At 33.9% G+C, this 20,646-nt stretch overlaps 2 protein-coding genes across 2 annotated transcripts in view; one reads left to right on the forward strand and one right to left on the reverse strand.

Annotated features, from left to right (window-relative positions):
- PLEKHG7 (pleckstrin homology and RhoGEF domain containing G7) overlaps positions 1 to 6,087 on the forward strand; it is a 69,336-nt gene extending 63,249 nt beyond the window's left edge. Inside the window, exons 16-17 of the mRNA XM_024257215.3 lie at positions 2,299 to 2,396; positions 3,375 to 6,087. Of these exons, the coding sequence (XP_024112983.2) occupies positions 2,299 to 2,396; positions 3,375 to 3,482 (206 nt within the window). The 3' untranslated portion in view covers positions 3,483 to 6,087. The remainder of the gene's footprint in view (positions 1 to 2,298; positions 2,397 to 3,374) is intronic.
- The window catches only part of EEA1 (early endosome antigen 1), a 155,923-nt gene continuing 141,098 nt past the window's right edge, over positions 5,822 to 20,646 (reverse strand). The window contains exons 23-29 of the mRNA XM_024257216.3: positions 15,256 to 15,441; positions 13,590 to 13,721; positions 12,425 to 12,610; positions 11,241 to 11,479; positions 10,843 to 10,963; positions 10,144 to 10,242; positions 5,822 to 9,432 (exon numbers count right to left, since the gene is read on the reverse strand). Coding sequence (XP_024112984.2) covers positions 9,310 to 9,432; positions 10,144 to 10,242; positions 10,843 to 10,963; positions 11,241 to 11,479; positions 12,425 to 12,610; positions 13,590 to 13,721; positions 15,256 to 15,441 — 1,086 coding nt within the window. The 3' untranslated portion in view covers positions 5,822 to 9,309. The remainder of the gene's footprint in view (positions 9,433 to 10,143; positions 10,243 to 10,842; positions 10,964 to 11,240; positions 11,480 to 12,424; positions 12,611 to 13,589; positions 13,722 to 15,255; positions 15,442 to 20,646) is intronic.

The following is a 20,646-nucleotide window of genomic DNA, read 5'->3' on the forward strand; positions in this document are numbered from 1 at the left end:
ACCTGTAATTCCAGCTACTTGGGAGACAAAGGCAGGAGAATCACTTAAACCCAGAAGGCAGAGGTTGCAGTGAGCCAAGGTCGCATGACTGCACTCCAGCCTGGGTGATGGAGTGAGACTCTGCCTCAAAAAGCAAAAACAAAACAACTATGCTTCCACCTTTTTTATTTTCTGATTTGTAACTACCATCTCTTGTTCCTTTTAAAAATATTTTTCTCGTTCCTCGGGCCTATTAACTTGACTAATTAGATACAGTACATGGGCAGAGCAGCTATAGAGTAGGAAAGAGTAAATGAGGACAAGAGAGAGATTGAGCTCTGGAGTGACAGACCTAATTCCAAATCTTGGCTATATCATTTACAAGCTCTGTGACCTTGGAAAAATTAATTTGTTTCCGCATTTACAAGCAGGAATTAGCTGACCTATCTCATAGGGTTGCTATATAGAGAAAAAACATAGTATGGTGCCCAATACATAGAAAATGCTTTTAAAATTGTGTCAATTATTGTATTAGAATGTCAGTTAAAAAAGAGCTATTCTTGCCTATATATTATACTCTCTCCGAATTGTATTTAACAGGCCTAGCTTAGCAGGTCCTTTTATTTATAAAGTCCCTTGTACCCATACTACAAACCAAATGGAGCAAGGATGCCTGAAATAACCTGGAAGTACAATTATAGTTTTTGAGGAAAATGAATTCCAAAAACCAGCCAAGAACAATGACCTGATCTTTAAAGCCTCACTTGCTACAGGGAATTTATAAGGCAAAGAATTAGAGAGTAAAACACAGCCAGCTTTTTTTTTTTTTCCCCAGAAAGTCATTTTAATAGGTTTAAGTCCTCTCGCTGCAGAGAAGCTGGACAGAATTTTACAGCCTCTCCTTAACAGACTTTATTTTTTGTAGTAGAAGTTAGGAATTATGATGTTTAGATTGTTATGAGTATAATCTGTGATACTGGGGTAGTTCTTGCAGTTAAGAAAATAAGTATTGTATTCACCTGGATTCTGAAAGAAGCCCAACCCGCCCCCCCCCCAACCCCAGATAAGCCTGAGTTAAACTAACTTCAACAAATACAAATAGTGACAGCAGACAAGCATCAGCTTAATGATCAGCAAGAATATGTCACTTGCTCACTTTTTCTCTTCCCTGAAGTAACTGATATGGGCAGGAGACAGCCCTGGCCTGTTTTTTTTTGTTTCTAAACACTGACTATAGAAAGAATGTATAGGGTGGTCGCAGTGGCTCATGCCTATAATCCTAGCACTTTGGGATGCCGAGGTTGGGCAGATCACGAGGTTAGGGGTTCGAGACCAGCCTAGCCAATATAGTGAAACCCCGTCTCTACTAAAAACACAAAAAAATTAGCCGGGCGTGGTGGCGGGCGCCTGTAATCCCAGCTACTCAGGAGGCTGAAGCAGGAGAACCATGTGAACCTGGGAGGCAGAGGTACGGTGAGCCGAGATCCCGCCACTGCACTCCAGCCCGGGTGACAGTGCAAGACTTCGTCTCAAGAAAAAAAAAAAAAAGAAAAAGAAAAAAGAATGTATAAGTTTCAGGACTGTGTTGTATTAATAATTCAAAGAAGAGACTTTCATTTTAAGTGCTCCTGCTATATTAGAAAAAGAAATCTGCTCTCCCACTATCTTTTCTTTGAGACCAGCTAGGAAATGACAGAACAGGCTTTCTTTTGCAAACACAAGAAACCATGCCAACGTCTCTTTTTGTTTTGTTACATTTCACCCAGTTTGGTGGATGCTGGATTTTATTTGAGTGGTTTTTGGCTTTTCTTGCCCTGAAGTATTCAGGTGGTTTTGTATTTTTGCCACATCTTAATTTGTTTATAAACCTTGGTTGGATGTGACTTCCCTTTAAACACAAAAATAAATTTTTTTAAAGGAGTGGTGAGGAACAAAAAAGAAAATGTTATATTGTTTTGTATATTTTTATTATCTATATTTTCACACACAAAAAAATCTACCTCATATGTTTAGCTTGTTCTATGAGCAGGGGCCCCATTACCTAAGCCATAGTTGCATTTCATCAAGTATCAGAAGTCATTAGCTAAAGAAGAAAGGGTTTTTATAGTAGAATAGGCTTTATTTGGATGGACATAGTAGTGGGGTCTTGGCATTGAAATAAAATAAAATAAAAAAAATTATAAGCTACATAAACCTCCCACCCTCGTTAAAACAGAAACAAGCCAAATAGAAAACAAACCCTAGATTCTTGTACTAAGAAATTGTTTGGATTTCATATGAAATGATTTGGCTTTTTGTCTTTGTAATATCTTTTTCTAGTCTTTGGGCTGAGAAATGCTTTTCTTATACAACACGAAAACAGATATCGACAGTGTATAGCAGCATTCTTATTACAAGCCCAAACGGAAAACATCAAAGTATGTATTTCAATTTTATAGGTATTTGATTCTTCAGAGTTTACATAAGCTCCCCCCAAGCCTCTTAAATAACAGTGAATGGGAAGTTTTGTGTGTTTCTCTCACCCACTTGGGAAGGGCAGATTTGGGAGGAGGGGAGGGGTACATCTAGTCCATACAATGCTCAAAAGCCTCAGTATTGACAATTTCCTCACACTTGCGGGGTTGAGGAACAATTTCCTCACGCTTGCAGAGTTCTCCTCCTGCAGAAGCTCAAGAACTGCCTACATTCTACAGTTTCTGTAGGAAATGGGGGAAGAATTGATTTGGATTGCATGATGAACTTTTAAGATGCTCCAATCAGTTTCCAAATTGCATACAATAGGATATTAGCTTAAGGAGGGCCTGGCGCAATAATGATCCCTGTCAAGTCAGCTTGTCAACCTTTGAAAAACTGCCATTGTTTTTACAGCTATGGAGTTGAAAGAGCAGCTGCCTGACTCTGGTTTCTCTGTCTTAGAAGTTTCTATTTTTGTATTTCTCCTGGTAGGCTTTCATCATAGCTACAGTGTGGCCAGACAACAAATGCAATATTCAATTTCCTGGGTCACTGCCCTCAGTCTCTTTCAATTATACTACAGGTTAAGAACTTGTTTCCACAGAGAATAAAATTCCAGCAATGCCACTTTCAAACTACATATATTCTCAGTGCTCATTTTTCTAATGAGTTATCATTAACTATTGTTTCTTGATTACTCATAACTGTTATCCAACATGCATACCATACTCATTTAGCCCATCTGCATTTTCCTGTAAGATTAGAAGTATTTATATTAGATGTAAGAAAGAAAATGGGAAACATATGCAAATGTTTCATTAGTCTTCAGTTTTAAAGAGCTGGTCAATAAATATAGCAGAAAATATTAGCCCAAATATGTGAGAAATTGTCAGCTTAACATTCTAATCTCTATTTATGTATTTTTTTCTTTTTTTCAACAGAAAACATGGATGGCACAAATAACAACTGCAATTTCTTGCTTTACCAAGAGTCAGGAAACCAAGAAAATATCTTTATTCACATTGCCCACAGAATCCTCTGAAATTTAGGGACCTAAAACAAGTGGCATGCCTTTTTAGAAGATTAGGGTTTAAGGTATTATTTCATTCAAACTTTTGTAACACTTAGCTAGTGATAAGCTACAAGGAAATTTGCATTTTAAAGAAGTTTCAGAATTTGAAAATTTGAGCTAGGAAAATCCTCAGTATAGAGGAATAATGACTGCAACAAATTTGAACTCTGAGGAATCTCTTGACAAATATATACTGACATCCAGATTACCTTCTAATGCTTCCGTCAGGTTTGTAAGAGGGGTGAGTGAAGAAAGGTGCTAATTTGTAAAGGGTGAATGATCAGATAAATGGAGTATCAGAAGGAAAACAATGTCCACTGCTTATGTCCAATATGAACTCCAGCATCTTACTCTGTATCTATAAAATAATGAAACCAATTTTCCTTCATGGCTTGTCAATCAGTCTTAACCGCTTTATAGTCCTACCTCAAACATAATGATAAATGTTTAGATACAAAGCTTGATTGTTCTTTTAATATACAAAGCAATAAATAAGGACTACATTTAAGTAGCAGTTTTAAAATTCCTATTCTCAAACTCATCTCAGGTATATAGTACTCTAACGTGGAAGTAGAAAATCCCAAAGACTAAATTCCATTACTTTAAGATAGGAAGAAAAAAAAAAAATCCGGCTTTCACCAGTTAACGCTTTTGCATGGCTTTTCTTGGCCTGTTGTGAAGTGTACAGATTTTCATAGACATAGTAAGGTATCTATCTGTCTCTTAACTTTATTTTTTGAAGAATGATGGTGTTTGCCATAAAAATACTTTCTGGTTTTGATTGGTGTGTGTGTGTGTGTGTTAGCACAGTACAGTCACTTAATTTTATTTGGCAGGACTTCAAATTTCTTCAGAATTTTTATCATGAAAGGCAGTTCGAATAATTATTATATTACCATGGCAGGATATATACTATTAACTACATTCAAGGAACTAGTTCTTAGGGTCAGATTATTGCATCAAATGGAAGTCCACAAACTTCCATTTCAGGCTCGTACCTTTTGCAATTTGCAAAGTGAAAGTAGTAAATTTATCAAATTTGGCTGCAAGACAACTGAAGCCTTAGCTGATTTTGTTAAGCTGAAGAATGGGATAGAGAGGATAATGTTTGGGCAAGTCATGTGCACAGTAATTCCTTGAGGAAGGTGAAATTTCACCATGCAAACAAAGCAGTAAAGACAAGTGCAGCAGAAAGGCTTTTGTACAAGGCAAGCACTATTAGAATGGAGACTAATAATCTCTTTATAATAATGTCAGAAATTTAATAGAAAAAAAAATAAAAGGAAAATCTGGAGGACAGTAACTATTGTTAATAGCTAAGAATAAATGAGGTGGGGGGGGAGGCAAAGGGGAGAATAGACGTCAAGCTTCAAGCGAATTCCTAGAGATGGCATCTGGATGGGACTGAAAGCAGTTATGTCTAGGAGAATACAATATAGATTACGCAAGAGAAGATTTTATAAAGAAGAAATTTCTGGTTAAAAAAATTTTTTTAACTAACAATCATCTTGCAAATGTTTCGATATAAACCAACCTCAGAGGTGAGCAGTGGACTAGGATGAGGTGACCTCTCAAATTCCTTTAGTCCCATGAATCCAGCAACCACAGACTTACATGTATAAAGGTAGTTTTCTCCCTCTGAATCTCATTAAAGGGAGAGACAGACTGACTAAATTAACAAAATATGTAAAACAGCTCAAGAATATGCTGCACATAAACTGGAATTCTATAAAGCTCACAAAGTAACATGTCTAATATACAATATATTAGATGCTTGAGGATATGCACATTTAAACTCTTTGGAGGGTTTAGAATGAAGCACATTCAAATGAAGGGATCGTGGGGGTCGGAACAAAAACCATTCTAAAACCGTGGCTCCCAGGAAGAAAAAACAGCAAAAAACAATGGCACATTGGGCCTTCCAAAAAGTATCTTTGGGGAGGGGAGGGAGAAAAATAAATAAATAAATAAAATAAAATAAATAAATAAATAAATGTTTTAAGTATCTTTAAAAGGTCATCTGGGTATTAAACGCAGACACACAATGAAATAAGGGGTTAATTACATATTTTTTATATTTGTTTTTAGTTTTGTTAATTCTTTACAATATTAAATGGAATGTCTAAAGCAAAACGGCATTAATAATTTCTCTTGAGATCAGGAATTTAATTACTATTCTAAATTGAACAACATTAAAACACCACTGTCTATATCCAAGTGCAAAGTCCTAATATTCTGTAAATAAATGCAAAACGGTTAATACAGTGTTCTCTCTTTTGTTAGACAAAACAATTTATAGTCACAGAATACAACTAGTTTAGAAAGAAATGTTTTTAATATAATATTTAAACATATTTAAAAAAAGCAACAATTCAATAAGGATCCTTCCATTGTTCTTTATACAGATTTAAATGCTGTCATGTACTTTATCAGTTACATTTATAATTAATAACCTTCCAATCACTGAGTTTAGAAATTGCAGTATTTACTGAGCTAACCTTTCTCACAAAATAAGGCACAACTACATGATCACAAGTAGTAAACACAATACAAATAATGAACCCAAAAACTAAATGAGAAAATGTTCATGCAAAAGTATCTACAGAAGTTATGAATATATGATCCAGTTCAAGGAATTACAGAATGTCATATACACAACTGCATTGTGTTACAATAAATTTATTAGTTCTACACAGAAAGAACTTAGTGACTTCTATTTTATACAATTTTACATAAATTTAGTAAGTTTATGCACAATATTCACATCTGCAACAATAACAAATTGATCATTAAAATTCAGGCTAAGGGCAATTAAGACACGATAATGTGTGGCACATTATAATTACAGAATACCATTCATCAAGCTCATGTCTAGGAATACTATAATGGTGGCACATTTAAATCTTATGGATCAAATCATCCACAGTTTTATAGCCAAAGTGCATTTTTTTAAAAAAACTCCTATAGTCAAACAGGTCATGAATATCAAAATATATGATCATAATTTGCTCTCTACTTAAAAGCTAAACATTTTTATGCAAATGTAAGGTTAAAAAAAAGTGGCTTTAAAGTTCTCAAAACTATATAAAATAATCATAAAGACTTTTTAAGAGAGATGGGAAAATAACAAATTTGGCAGTTACTATTTAACATTACTGTCAGGAAACTATTAAAGTAGGTAATTCCACATTAAGAGGTAGTTGAACAAAATGTTATTTATACACTGCATTGAGGTTTTTGTGTTTGTTTCCCTCATTTTTTCTTCAGAGGAACAAATCCTATACCAGCAGCTTTGTCTTCTTTCTATTAAAAAAAAAGTCTGTAGGTATAGTTTATTGTACACTAACCCAGCAAGACTTAATTTTAACTCACATTCTGTGCCGGGGTTTGGAATTTACTAACATTATGTCAATGTGCTTTTCATTAAAGCCAAGAGCTGTACATGCCAGCTTTAACTCACTGACAAAATAATAGTACCGGCAAACATGTAAAATGTACAGCCAATAAGGACTTCAAAGATGACTTTTTAATTAAAAGGAAAAAAAATTTAAATTTTTATTTCCAAAACACATTAAATTGGGGAGAGTTAGTAGCAAAAACTGTTGGGTTTCATTTATATTATCAGTATAGTAGCCTATGGTAGGTAAATTACTCGGGACTTATGAAATGAGATAAAAATGAGAAAATCATTCAAACACCTATATATGGTTACTTGTCTTAAAATTTTTTTGTGAATATGTTGGGGTTGTAAAGGGGAGACAGACAGAAGGCCTGGAGGGTGTCCAATTAGGAGACAAAGTGAACAAATATTCAAACCCAGATTTCTCATGGAATTTTATTATCTCAAAAAAAAAAAAAAAACACAGTGGTGCTGTGAACATCTGTGTTTTTCCAGCACACTTATTATTTATATGTAAAAGGATAGAATTAAAACTATTTGGAAGGATTTATAAGTATATAAAAATGCATAAATAGTTCAGTTCATATTATCCAACTATTATTTTTAATAAAGAGCCACTGTATTTCTTCATTATATATGCTCAAGGATATATGTTTATCCAAGTCCAGGGACTTAATCAATGTTCTTAATAGCTAATGACAACAGGGTTTACTTAAATTTTTTTTTAAATAATTAAACGAATATGTAGTGATCTCTTTAGTTTACATACACTGTAGGTATAGCATAAATATAATTTCATTTCAGAATATTTGAAAGCAAATGTATATTATAAACTATTTATTATAAATGAAATATTAACTACTGTTATAAAATGATTGCACTGAATGAATGTATAACTACATTTCTTCTCTAGAAAGATTAATAAACCAATATTAACAACTTCTCTCTTGAGATGTTTTACAATTTTCCAAATTAATAAGACTATGCTAAATTAAAGTTCGATTCCATTGTTCAGCATACAAATAAGCTAATTCTTAATTATCCTTAAGGTGCTTAGCCATGCTGTTTCAGTTTTTATTGTAACTGGGATTCCTAAATATATTTGTTTTTGGTGATACTGTATTTCCAGGTGTTAGTTACTTAAAGGGAATTTCACAACATTGTTTTTGCAAAGTTAAAATTAAAACTGGGAACAGTTGATATGGAACGCCAAATTCAGAACCATTTTAACTTTAAGTCAATTTTACAACTTTTACAAATTCTTCCCAATAGGGTAAGAAATAGAAAGTAAAATATTTAATGTCTTCTTACCATTTTATATTTTGTTTTCACCGATAAGACCCCAGCAATATTAGTTACTAGCTTTAAGATGCAAAATTATAAAACAAATACATGAAGCTGACCTATGCTTGAAAACGTTAAACCAAATAAAGGAAAAAATCAGATCTATGTAAAAAGCAAACTCAGGTTCCTGAAGATGCTAGAGAGACAAAATAAGGGTATGATATGAAGGCTGATCTCAAAAGACTTCTCACTTACAAGAAACCGAGAATAAGAACATTATACAATGTTTATTATTCATCCTCCAACTGACAGCGAGGGTAAGAAGCTTTCTAAGATTCTAAATGGACAATATGTGGGAGTTTAAGAAAGAGACAGAAAAAGACAAAAAGAAAAATTAACCCTATTCTTTGAAATACAACCCCAGATAACCATAAGTAAGCAAATTGATTTTACAGAGGTTTTTATAAAATCCACCCAAGAAAATTTAATTAATACTGTTAAAACAAAAACCATTTTTGAATTCATATTACTACATATTTTAAGATAAACTGTATTTAGAACACCCAAGTAGTAAATTCATAACATAACAATGCAACTGAACCATGAACCTACATGTAAGAGAAAAAGGTAGAGGAAAGTGTTACAGTTCTGTGCATAACTTCACGAAGAGAATATTTAATATAATTAATGTGCTATTGTGCAACAAAAACAGCAACAAGTGATAGTATCATCCATGTACATTTTTGTACATTAAATTTAGGAGAAAGAAGTAAGCTATGGAATTGCATTCTTCATTTGTGAATAATGAAATTATATTAAAAAAATACATTGCTATTTTCTGTCCAAAGTTTATTTACATTTCATTGGCTAATTCTAAACTCGGCATGAAAGCTATTCCAGGGGCTAAATGGGAAAAAAGTAATGAAAGATGATAAGCCCAAGTCTCACAAAAATAGAAGAGTTTTACTTGATATCCATAACATTCCAAAATATACTAATTCCTATTTGGTCTAGTATTGCAACCAGTGTCCAAACCAAATAGTAGTCCAAGACCTCTGTTAAGTACATTTATTAAAAATCTAATGTTAGTGTAATATTACTCTGAAGTTGTGATAACCCATTATCCTTGCAAGTCATTGAAACATGCATCACAGACACGAACAGGCTTCTTGGAGGAAGGAGTTAAGGCATTTTTGGCTGAACATTCAGCACAGAAGATATTTCCACACTGTCGGCAGTGATGCTGTAAATGACAAAAATTAAACAATTTCAAGAATAAAAACTATACCAAAAGTATTATGAGACTACATGAATACCACCAAATACATTGTGAAGGTACATTAGCTTTCAAGTCATTGGTATATTATTTAATGATATGTTTCAATATGTTAACTTAATCTCTTTGTTATAATTAAATTGAATGCTTCCTATTTATCAAACACTATGCTACATATTTTACGTAGAATTTATTATGGAACTCTCCAAAGAACCAGAGGAGGCATTTAAAAAGTTTTTATAAAGTATCTCTATCAGATGAAAAACTATTCCTATTTGCCAAATGTTTCAGGCACTAATGTCTCCAAAAGAAATATAAACTTCAGTCATAACACAATGGTACTATTTAGAATATATTTTTAAAATACCTCTGCTTGTTCTTCCTTTAAAGAACCCAATGATTACTAAAACATGAGTTTAATATTGGTGCACTGATTCAGAAAATGATTGTCCCAGACAGTAACTAAGTTGGAAGACAAGGACTGAATTTAAAAGTAAAATTCAAACACATATGCTAACCAGAAGCTAGACTGCGTGAAGTTATTCTATGTTGTTGTTAAAGTTTACTGATAAACAGAAAATTATTCTGTCAAATGAAGGACTATTGTGATGGTTAAAACATTAATTATCAGTGACAAATGAAATCCAGAAACATAGTTATATGAACAAAATTATTTACCCGTCTCACTGTTACTGAAAAGCCTTTCCCACAGGCCATACAGTTTTGTACTTCATTGTCTTCGGCCCACTTTCTATTCAACGCTTGTGTATGTTTGATCTGTTTTTTAAAAAAGTATTGATATATTATAGTATTCAACAATTTAAAGAATGCTAGATTATTTCTAACTTGCTGCCAGAGTTCTATAAAATTTTGACTATATGACCCATGAAATAAAATTTAAAAAATCAGAAATACACTGGTCAGCTTCTATTGTCAAAAGTAGCTATATTCATAAATCTGAATGACAAAATAAAATTAATTGAATTTTATTCCTGAAATATCTTGCTAACCTTTGCTGATTTCCAATCCATTCTAAACATAATGATGAATCTTTCCTGGTGACTCTGAGAATATACTCAGATCGCTTCTTTAACACATACTGACTCATATATTCTTTGGTATTCTTGAATTTTGTAGTTCTTTCCATATACTAACAGTTAATGAATGACATGGCTTTCTAATGAATCTCTGAGGTCTCTGAAACAAGTTCTTTACTTTTATATTTAATTATCCATAAAACCTACAATACTGCTAAACAGACAGTAGCTATTTGAAAGTATTTATAAAACATGAGATTTTTTAAAAGTTAAAAATATGCTTTTCACTAATAAGCCAATTCTAGACTAAAAAACTGTTTCATATCCATAGGTGACTGACCTGAAGTGACTGGTTTTCTCTGCCCAGCTCCTGCACTGCTGCAGTTGTATTATCCAGCTTTCTTTGCAGTTCTAATACTTTGGTTTGAAGCTTTTCTATTTCACCTTCTCCTTTAAGACATCTGGAATAGATTGCAAAGAGGTAATTAATTTTTTAGAAAATCATTCAAAGACCCTTCTAGGGTATAGATAATGGACTACTTTAGTAATTTAAAATATATAATACATTAATTTTGACTATCTGATTGTTTTACAGGTTAATTTTTAAATGGCTACTTAAATACCTACAGACGCTTATGCACTTTTCTCAAGATTCTTCTATTTTTAAAAACTATGGAATATGACAATCTTTTTATCACTTACAATGGAAATAAACTAATTTTACTAGATATCAATCACCTTTCCAGTAGTGCTCTCCTTTCATCTTGATTATTCTGAACCGTTGCTTCTAATACTGCAATTTCACCCCGTAAGTCATCCGTTTGTTTCTCGAGCTCACTAACTCTCCGTTGACTAGATTGCCACTCCTTCTTCACAGTGCCTAAGTTTTCATTTAATGCTGTAATCTGCATGGTAAGTTTAGCCTCATTTTCTTCATGCTTCTTCATTCCTACTTCCTTTTCTTTTATTTCGGAATGCTGAAAAAAAGGAAAAGTTGGGGGGAAATCTATTACAAAAGTAGTGCAAAATAAATGTAAGTGATTTATTAAATTTAAAATATTGGCAATATAAATACTATTGCTTCTTCGGGAATGGAGGCAGGAGAACATATTTCATTACACATTAATGAAACTGATTCCACAAGCATCTATGTAATATGAATTGGCTCAAAGGTCAAAATGCTGAAATGATGGATAGTGACCATCATGATAGTGAGCTAAAGTGACACAATGTGAGATCTTTCTTCTTCTCCACCAGAGCAGGAAAGACACATATGGTTAGGGATAGCAAGGTGCCATAGAGACAAAGCTGAAATTTCCTTATTCATCCCAATTCCATATGCTTTCTTTTTTCTATCAGTCTGCCAAAAACCATTATGAAACCTTCAAATGACTATTTGAAGTTAAAATTGAAACTCTTCAACTAAAACATTCAATGGCCAAGTTATCTGGGCATATTTGGACTTAATTCAACAGAGGAAAGCCAGATGCTTCCCATTTGGCATGTGCAACTTAGGAAAGGAAAAGCAGACTTTGTTCATCATAATTTCAAACTCAAGTTTCCGCTCCCCCTTATCAACATTCGCTTTGACCCAACAAATGGGTTTAACATGACTAGAATTCACACCATTTACCAGAGCTACGTAGTTGTGGGGTTGTTTAGCTTCTGACACTTAAAAAAAAAAAAAAGTTTTTAAATTTTATTTCATTTCAATGTTCACTTATAAAAACAGAAATATAGTTACAGGGTAAAATATTTCCAACCACATGTCAGCCATGTAAATAAGTCAGATCTCCTTTCTTAATCAAAAACTAAAATGTTAGGAAAGCATTTCAATCAGATCTTATAAGTAGAACAGTCCTCTCACTGGATTGATTTAAAGCTCTACTGCAAAACACATTTCCCCCAATTAACTCACTGACCAACTTAGCTTCTTTCTCAATAAATTCTTTCTTCAGCTCCTCTTCTTCCTTTTTCACCTGGTCTTTTAGTATCTGCTGATTTCTCTTCTCCTGTTCAACAGCTGCTTTCAAGGAGTCCGCTTTTCCTTGAAGTTCTAATTTCTGCTGAATTAGAAGCTGTTTAGCATCCTTAAGATTTGTTATCTCCTGTTGAAAAAGTAGGGTCAAAAATAAATCATCCTTCATAGTAAATATTTCAAAATGTGGCTAAAATTTATGCAATTTATCACAATAGATCAAATATAGGTTTTACCCACTTATGAAATTCTTAAAGTTCAGTATTTTAAAGAATTGGTTAAAAAGATACAAGATTATAATATGTCCAGCTCAACAATCATTTATATCCAGGTGACAAAAATGTATACGTTTTGATTATGTGGAGGAAAAAAACAAACTGTACTCTCTATTTTCCCTTTCCTCACTTAACATTTACTGGTCATCATTTAGTTATCACACACTGAGTTAGGTTCTGGGGATATAACATAAAGATGAATTATACACATTCCCTGATTTAAGGAAGTCACATTCTAGAGGACAGAGGAACATAAAGAGATAATTAATTATAAACCAAAATGATAACTATGCTTACAGACATAAAGGACATTATGAGTGCTCTCAAGAAAGAATCTAACCTTTTTTTAAGAAATTAGTATTTTACAAAGCAAATAATAGACAATTAGTTTTCTTCAATGGGTACCCTATCTATGCTTATAACAGGTAAAATGTTAAAAATAACAGATTATGAAAGGACTTTAGGAAGAAAAATAATTGAATAAACAATCCCTTTAAATCTTACTTCTAAATTCTTTCATATTTTTAAATTTACTACCTGTGAGCATAATTTTCTAAATCAATACATCTCTTGATTATAATTTCAATGAGATCCAAACTCTTAGGGTTACTTTGCTTCATTGGGTAATGTGAAAACAAATGTAGCAATTTCAATATGTGTACGGGTATTATGCAATACAAAAGCACTCTGGCAAGAGTATTTGTCAGAAACAACAGAACAATTTGCCTAGCACATAGCAAGTTCTCAATAAATAAATAAACATGTATGTGTATATATATTTCTCTAAAGAGCAATACAACACAGAGGGCAGGGAAAATGATTATCTTAACATACCTTTATGCTTTCTAGTTTGTGGGACTTGAGTTCTTCGTTTAGTTTAGTGATTTCTTTTTCTTGTCTACATTTAATTTCTTCTATCTCTGCCAATTTAGACTTTTCATTGACTAGTTCTTTTTCTTTCAGTGACTGTAGAAAAATGATATATTTTAAAATAATTTTAAAGCAAATACTTAAATGAAAATGGGTGTAATAAAAATGACTGCTACTACTGATGACACTGGCTCTGCCCCTTTCTACCTAACTTGGGCAAATTACTTACCCTCTCTTGGTTCTTGGCTGTTTACTTATTTATACAGTGTGAACAATAAGAAGAAGATAATTGTAAAGATTAAATAGTTATAGTTAATATTGTGAGATAAATTGTACCTGGTCAGAGTAATGATACTGCAAAACTACCATTCTTACTCTTATAACTCCTATTTTATTACTATCACTATCTTTATATAAGGTATCTAGTTAGGATATTATCTCAGTTAATCTCTAGTATATGTAGATTTTTAAATCTCCATTTTCTAGGTGAAGAAACAGAGGTTTAAGAGACATAAAATTATCTATCAGAGGTAGAGCCAAAACCAAAGCAAGTCTGTATGATCTAGAGCTCTCACAACTAAACTCCTATAAACAACAGTTTTTCTTTTTGAAACAGGGTCTCATTCTATCACCCAGGCTGGAGTGCAGTGGTATGATCATGGCTCACTCACTGCAGCCTTGACCTCCCAGGCTCAAGCTATCCTCCCACCTCGGTCTCCCGAATAGGTGGGACTACAGGTGTGCACCACCATGCCCAGCTAAATTTTTTTTTTTAATAGAGACAAGGTCTCACTATGTTGCCCAGGCTGATCTTGAACTCCTGGGCTCAAGCAATCCTTCCTCCTTGGGAGTGCTGAGATAACAGGCATGAGCCATCAAACCTGGCCTTATGAACAATAGTTCTGTCAGAATTCTCTAAACTTGAAGCACAAATCATGAATTTCATTCCAGCTTCACCATCACCACACCCACAAAACATTTTTAAATTAAATTTCAGGAACTGAACCACTTAGAATTTACCAAGAATTTCAGGGAATATACACTGCAGAGTAATATCCTGTCAGCTAATAGGAATATATGATTTCAACTATAAAACAAAAAATAAACTCTTTCCTAGGATCTGAATTTTTCTTTCATATAGAATTTAAAGTGATTTTTAAAATGTACTGGTCATATATTAATAAACCAATGCTTTCAACTTTGAAACTTAACAAACTCCTTAGATAATCTGGTTCTTAATTTTAAGAATTCTTAACATGCTTAAGAATTATTTCTAGATCTTTTATTATCTCATTCACACATCTAAAGGATAATACGTTATATGAGAAATAGTTGAGGAACTATATTATCTTTTCTGCAATAACCAAGGGTCTATGGTGTGACAAATTGACTTGTTTGTAAAACTAAAAAAGAGCAGTAAGAAAAAAGGGTAGAAATAGCAAGGAGGCCATTAAGAAGTACTTTCTAGCATTAAAATCCCAATGATCAAAAGTGTCAGAAACTAGAGGTCCCTCTGAGAGAGCTGTTGAAAATAAGGATGATGCCTGTACTGAATAAGAGGTTTGACTAGATGATCTCTAAGACAATTGTAACTGTAAGATTGTAGATTTAGGTCAGAAACATGCAATACCTTTTCTTTCTGAATGTCTTGTAGCGCTTTATATCGCTCCTGCAATTCCTGTTCTTTCTTTGCTGAATCCTGCTCCAATGTAGCCTTGGCAGTCTTCAGTTCTTGAATCAATTTATTTTGATTTCCAATTTGATTTCTGTTTGAAATCAAGTCCTCCTGTGCTAGAGAAAGCTTCTCTTCTACAGACTTACAAAAACAATTTTCCCAAATTATTATATGCCATGTTTTTAGTAAATTCAACAGAAACATAGTTAATATAAACATTGTAGAAAGCAATAAACTATAAAAAGATAGCATACTATACCCTTCAGTAAGACCAGGTAAAAGAGAAAGAATTCTAAAATATTAACTCTCTTGCTTATAGAAAACATTTATAATATAAAATATTTAGCAAAATGGAAGCAATCCCAAAGCCTCTAAAAATAATATATTTACTAATAAATATTTAAAGTATTTGCTGAATGTTGATCACATCTTCAATATTGGCTAGTTGATATGAAAGAATACCAAATAAGTAGGGACCATATCAGATACACTCAGAGAACATATATATGGTTAAAGTCATAAGGCAGTGTGAAAGAAAACAATTTTAAAAGAGATATAATTAAATGCTTCATTATGCATACGTATACATTTGGTAGGTTCTATGATGTCCCTTGACATGCTAAAAATATTAATAAATAGTATGGTGTTATGATATAGTGGTTTTTGTCCAGGGTTCCTGAATCACAACTCCCACATCCTTTGTTACAGTTTTTTGTTACAATGTTGGGTACGTTAGGCCTCAGGAAACAGAATCTCGTCTCCTGCCCTCCTTCCACTGGTCCCTAGGCAGGCCTCTAATCTTCTTCCCCACCCCATTTTCTGATTGTGAGTCTTAAGACTCTTCCCTGAAAGGGTCCTGCCTCATACCCTGGGTGAAGGAATGCTTCCATAAAAATCCAAGAGGACTGGGTTTGGGGAACTTCTAGATAGCTGAACATACGGAGGTTCCTGGAGGGTGGCATGCCCGGGGAGGGCACGGAAGCTCCATGCCCCTTCCCCCATATCACCCGACACATCTCTTCATCTGTATTCTCTGTAATATCCTTTATAATAAATCAGTAAATGTAAGTAAGTTTTCCCTGAGTTCTGTGAGCTGTTTCAGCAAACTAATTGAACCCAAAGAGGGTGTCATGAAAACCCCAACTTGAAACTAGCTAGTTGGTCAGAAGTTCTGGAAGCCTGGATTAATGATTGGTGTTTGGAGTTGTAGGGAGCAGTCTTGGGGATTGAGCCCCCAATCTGTGGGATTTGACACTATCTCTAGGGAGATAGTGTCAGAATTGAATTGGAAGACACCCAGTTGGTATCTGCTTCTTGGTGTGTGTGGGAAAATCCCCACGTTTGGTCACAGAAGTCTTCTGTGTTGATGATTGTTGTGGTGTGAGAGTAGGGGGAAAACACAATTTGAGAGAGTTTTTCCTGAAACAAATAGGAAGGATTATTTTGTCATGGAATAAAAATAACTACTTCACAACTGACAATCTGATCAAGTGAACAAAAAGAGAAAATTCAGCCAAACATAGAATGAGGCTCTATCCTGAGAAGGCACACTGTCCTCTTCTCATCTATATCATAGAAGTAGTGATTGTCATTTAACATAGTCCATAGTTGTTGACTGTTTTAAAGCCCAAGTATTTTGAGAAGAAGAACTTGGGGAAAGGGGAAGCTTTTTCACTCGTGACACTTCATTTGGGGATAAATATGGTAACAGGTAGATAATGGGTATGGTAGGAACCTTGCCACTCTCAGCTGCTACTGCGAAGAATCAGCAGGGTAAGAGATCCAACTGATCTCTTCCATCAGATCTGGAAAAAGCTGATCTTTCTTATTCTGGAGATACAGTTCTTTTAAAAAGGAGGCAGAAAACGTAATTTAAGAAAGTATCCCTGCTGAGTAGGCTTGTATACAGCAAGTACTCAGTAAAAAAAAAAAAGAAAGAAAGATGAAATAAATAAATAAAGATCTTATTTATGAGGATTCTTAAGCTTCCTGAAAAATAAAGTTTACTTCTTACCAGTAACCCAGTTACGTCTTTCTGATATAAATTAAATCTTAATTTTCAATGACTGCCAGTAGAACACTAAACCCCTTGAGGCTTTTTTCAGGGAAAAATTAACATCAGCTAGTTCTTCACTAATCTGGCAGCTAACCATTAATTAAGAACACTGCTAAGACAGAACAGGAGGGTACAAGCTGGTCTTTGACTTAAGGGAGTTGAGTACATCACCCAAAAAGCAGAACAGGCAGTTGAGTACATCGCCCAAAAGCTACACAGGGCAGGAGAGTATACGCTATGTGCCAAATGCACAGAAAATTAGTGAGTGTGAGACACTGTGGAGTGGGGTTTACAGAAGGCTCTATTCCACATGTGGGAACTGTTCTATGTGTCACAAAGGGTGAGAGTGATTTCACATAAAAAAGGAGAAAAGTTGACAAAGTCCCGTTCAAACAGTCTACAGCAACTATAATTAGTTAATAGAGATCCTGATCTAATGTTTAAAAATACCAACGCTTGCTAGAGCCTGGAAAGCAACCCTAACCTCTAACCACAAGATTTCCAAAAAGCCCATGGTTTAAATAACAGCCTATAAAATTTTAAACTCACAAAACCCAGTGACTGATTTTTTAAAGTCAAGCTCAAAATTTGGACTGCTCCATGAAATCTTTTCTGAAGATGCCAAGACATGTTTTCCCCTGCCTCTGAACTTTCATCTACATTATTCAATGACATAGATGAACATTTATACTGCCATGCATTTTAAATGTTCTTTTCATCTTTCTTATTGCAGATTATAATAATATTGCATATTATTTCATCTGCTCAGCATCTCTTCCCTCGGAGAACCCCTCTCTCCCATTCCATGGTTTTGTTGGGACTATCTTTAACACATCTACTCCCCTTGAAATAGGCAAATCCCTAAATGGATCAAATACCAACCTTGACCATGATTATGCCAATCACATTATAGTACCCCAGTAAACAAATGATTTCTGCAGTGTTCCATGGTAGCTATTGTTTTTGTCTATTCAGCAAGTTTTCCCATTCTTTCTTAAAAAAAAAAAAAAAAACACCTTCCTATTTTTGGTTGTTCTTTCTTGATTTCTGATGAAATGATATAGAGAGAGTACCAGGCTAAGAAGATTTATATTTAATTCTAAATCTATTATCCTAGAATTTTCACTTCACTCAGGGTGTAAATTTTACAGTTAAATACTACCTCTACCTTTCCTGGACAACAAAGAGTAGTTTACAGCATAGCCAATCTGAAATATCCAGTCAAGAAACTTAAGTACTTCATAAATAATCCAGCAGATGGGGCTAAAGGCATAGATCAGGCCAGGCTACCTTCCATTCTACTGGTGTCTAGGTATATGCACTGTTAGCCCATGCTGTACACTGTCAACCCATGGTAGATAGCCTTGAAGTAGTCAGGTGTCATGTTACAAGGCTCTGAATCTCTCCTCTTCTCTCTCTTATACACAAGACCATCCAATATCACTGAAGCAAAAGAAAAATAATAACTGATAGCCATCTCTTACCCTAGTCTATAAATATCATCTGAACTTCCCTAGGAATTGACTATTTTTTTTTAATTAGCTTCCTAAGTAGTTCACACACTTCTCATTTTAAAAGCATTTTAGATAAAATTTACCAATCTTTTATTTTGTATAAAAAATTACAGTGAAATGATGAAAGAATGGCAGACTTTGAATCAGAACTAAGATTTAACCATGGTTCTGTTATTGTACAGCAGTAGGCCTGTCTTCTCTGCAAAAGGAAGCACTGGGCCTGCTCTCTTTGGCAAAAGCAAGCTTTGGAATAGAGGATCTATCCAAGGTCCCTTAACAGTTGTAAAACTCTATAGCAGCCTTGTCCCTCAGCTTTCTCTTTTTGCCCATATTTACATTTGAGTTATTCTTTCATGTATGAAATTATTAGTACACAACATAGCTTTCAAGAATAATAAAAATCGCTGGCTTAATGAAAGAATATCAATCAAATCAATTAACATTGATTAATTTAATGTTGGTTCCTGTTACTAGCTTATGCTTTGGGTAAATGACATCCATATGGAAAGAGTGTGGTTTCTATAAGACTTTTCCAATCAATCATTAAGTTTCATCTCTTCTATCATTTAAATATCCTTCAAATTCATCCACTTTTCTCTATCCTTGCTATTACCAGCCCACACCACCATCATCTTGCACTTAGACTACTGCAAAGTCTTCTTTCTGGTCTTCACATTCAGCCCTGTTTCTCATTCCTCAATCTGCAGTGAGTCATTTGCCTAAAATACAAATGTAAGTAACTCCCTTTAGTGGTTCCTCACTGTTCTTAGCCTAAGCCCAAACTCCTCCACAAAGCTTCCTTGACTTTCAATACTTTCAATAGTGTTGTAAGGACAAATAATAATAATTTAACACTACCTAAATCTTGTGTGGTATTTTTTTCTTAATAACAACTATTACTAATTTTTACCTCCAGATAGATAGATACATAGATACATAGATAGATACACAGATATTCTACTGGCACTATGAAAATTCTTTTACCCAATTTCCTATCTCTTTGTCAAATCCTTGCAGCCAGGTATGGGTTCAGTCCTTTTGTTTCTTCTCTCTCTCCCATTAATCTCCTCTATTTCATCCTCTTTAATGTTCATCCCAGTTCTAATCAACTCATACCTCGACTATTAGAATTTATGGAGAAAGAAAGTTAGTAACCTCTTAACTCATCTCTCCACCACTAGTCTATCCCAGGTCCAATCCAAGCTGTCTGCAAACCACTACCAGGTTGTTTTCTAAAGTACTATTTTCTTCATTTTACTCCTCTATTTAGACTTTTCACTTTTCCCCCTCAAATATAAAATCCAATCATCTTTGCTAGGCATCTAAGATACTTCACAATTTAGATCCAACCCTTTAAACCTTAATTCCAAACATAAACTAGTACGCCAGCAAGGCAATTATGTTAACTGTCTGCTTGCTTTATTCATTCTCATTATGGCACCTTTTCTCAAATATGCCCCTGAATAAAATGACCTTTCTCCAGAGTCTCTGTGTATTCAAATTCAGGACCTAATCAAGTCCCACCTCCTTCATAATTCCCTATAACAGCCTATGGATAAAATATATGCTCCCTATCTAAATAAAACATTTTAATATTCTTTCATTCTCAGAATTTTGCAATATGCACTTTAAATAAACAAAATCCCAAACATAGGAAAGAAACAGATAAAGCATTTCCCCTCAACAAAAAGAGAGAGAGAAAAAAAAAACTGGCTGAATCTTCTGTGAGAGAACAAATATTCCATTTTCCTTAGAAAACTGGTACCTTCCTGTGAC

Source organism: Pongo abelii, chromosome 10 (genome assembly GCF_028885655.2).
Source record: "Pongo abelii isolate AG06213 chromosome 10, NHGRI_mPonAbe1-v2.0_pri, whole genome shotgun sequence".
Taxonomy (NCBI): Eukaryota; Metazoa; Chordata; class Mammalia; order Primates; family Hominidae; genus Pongo; species Pongo abelii.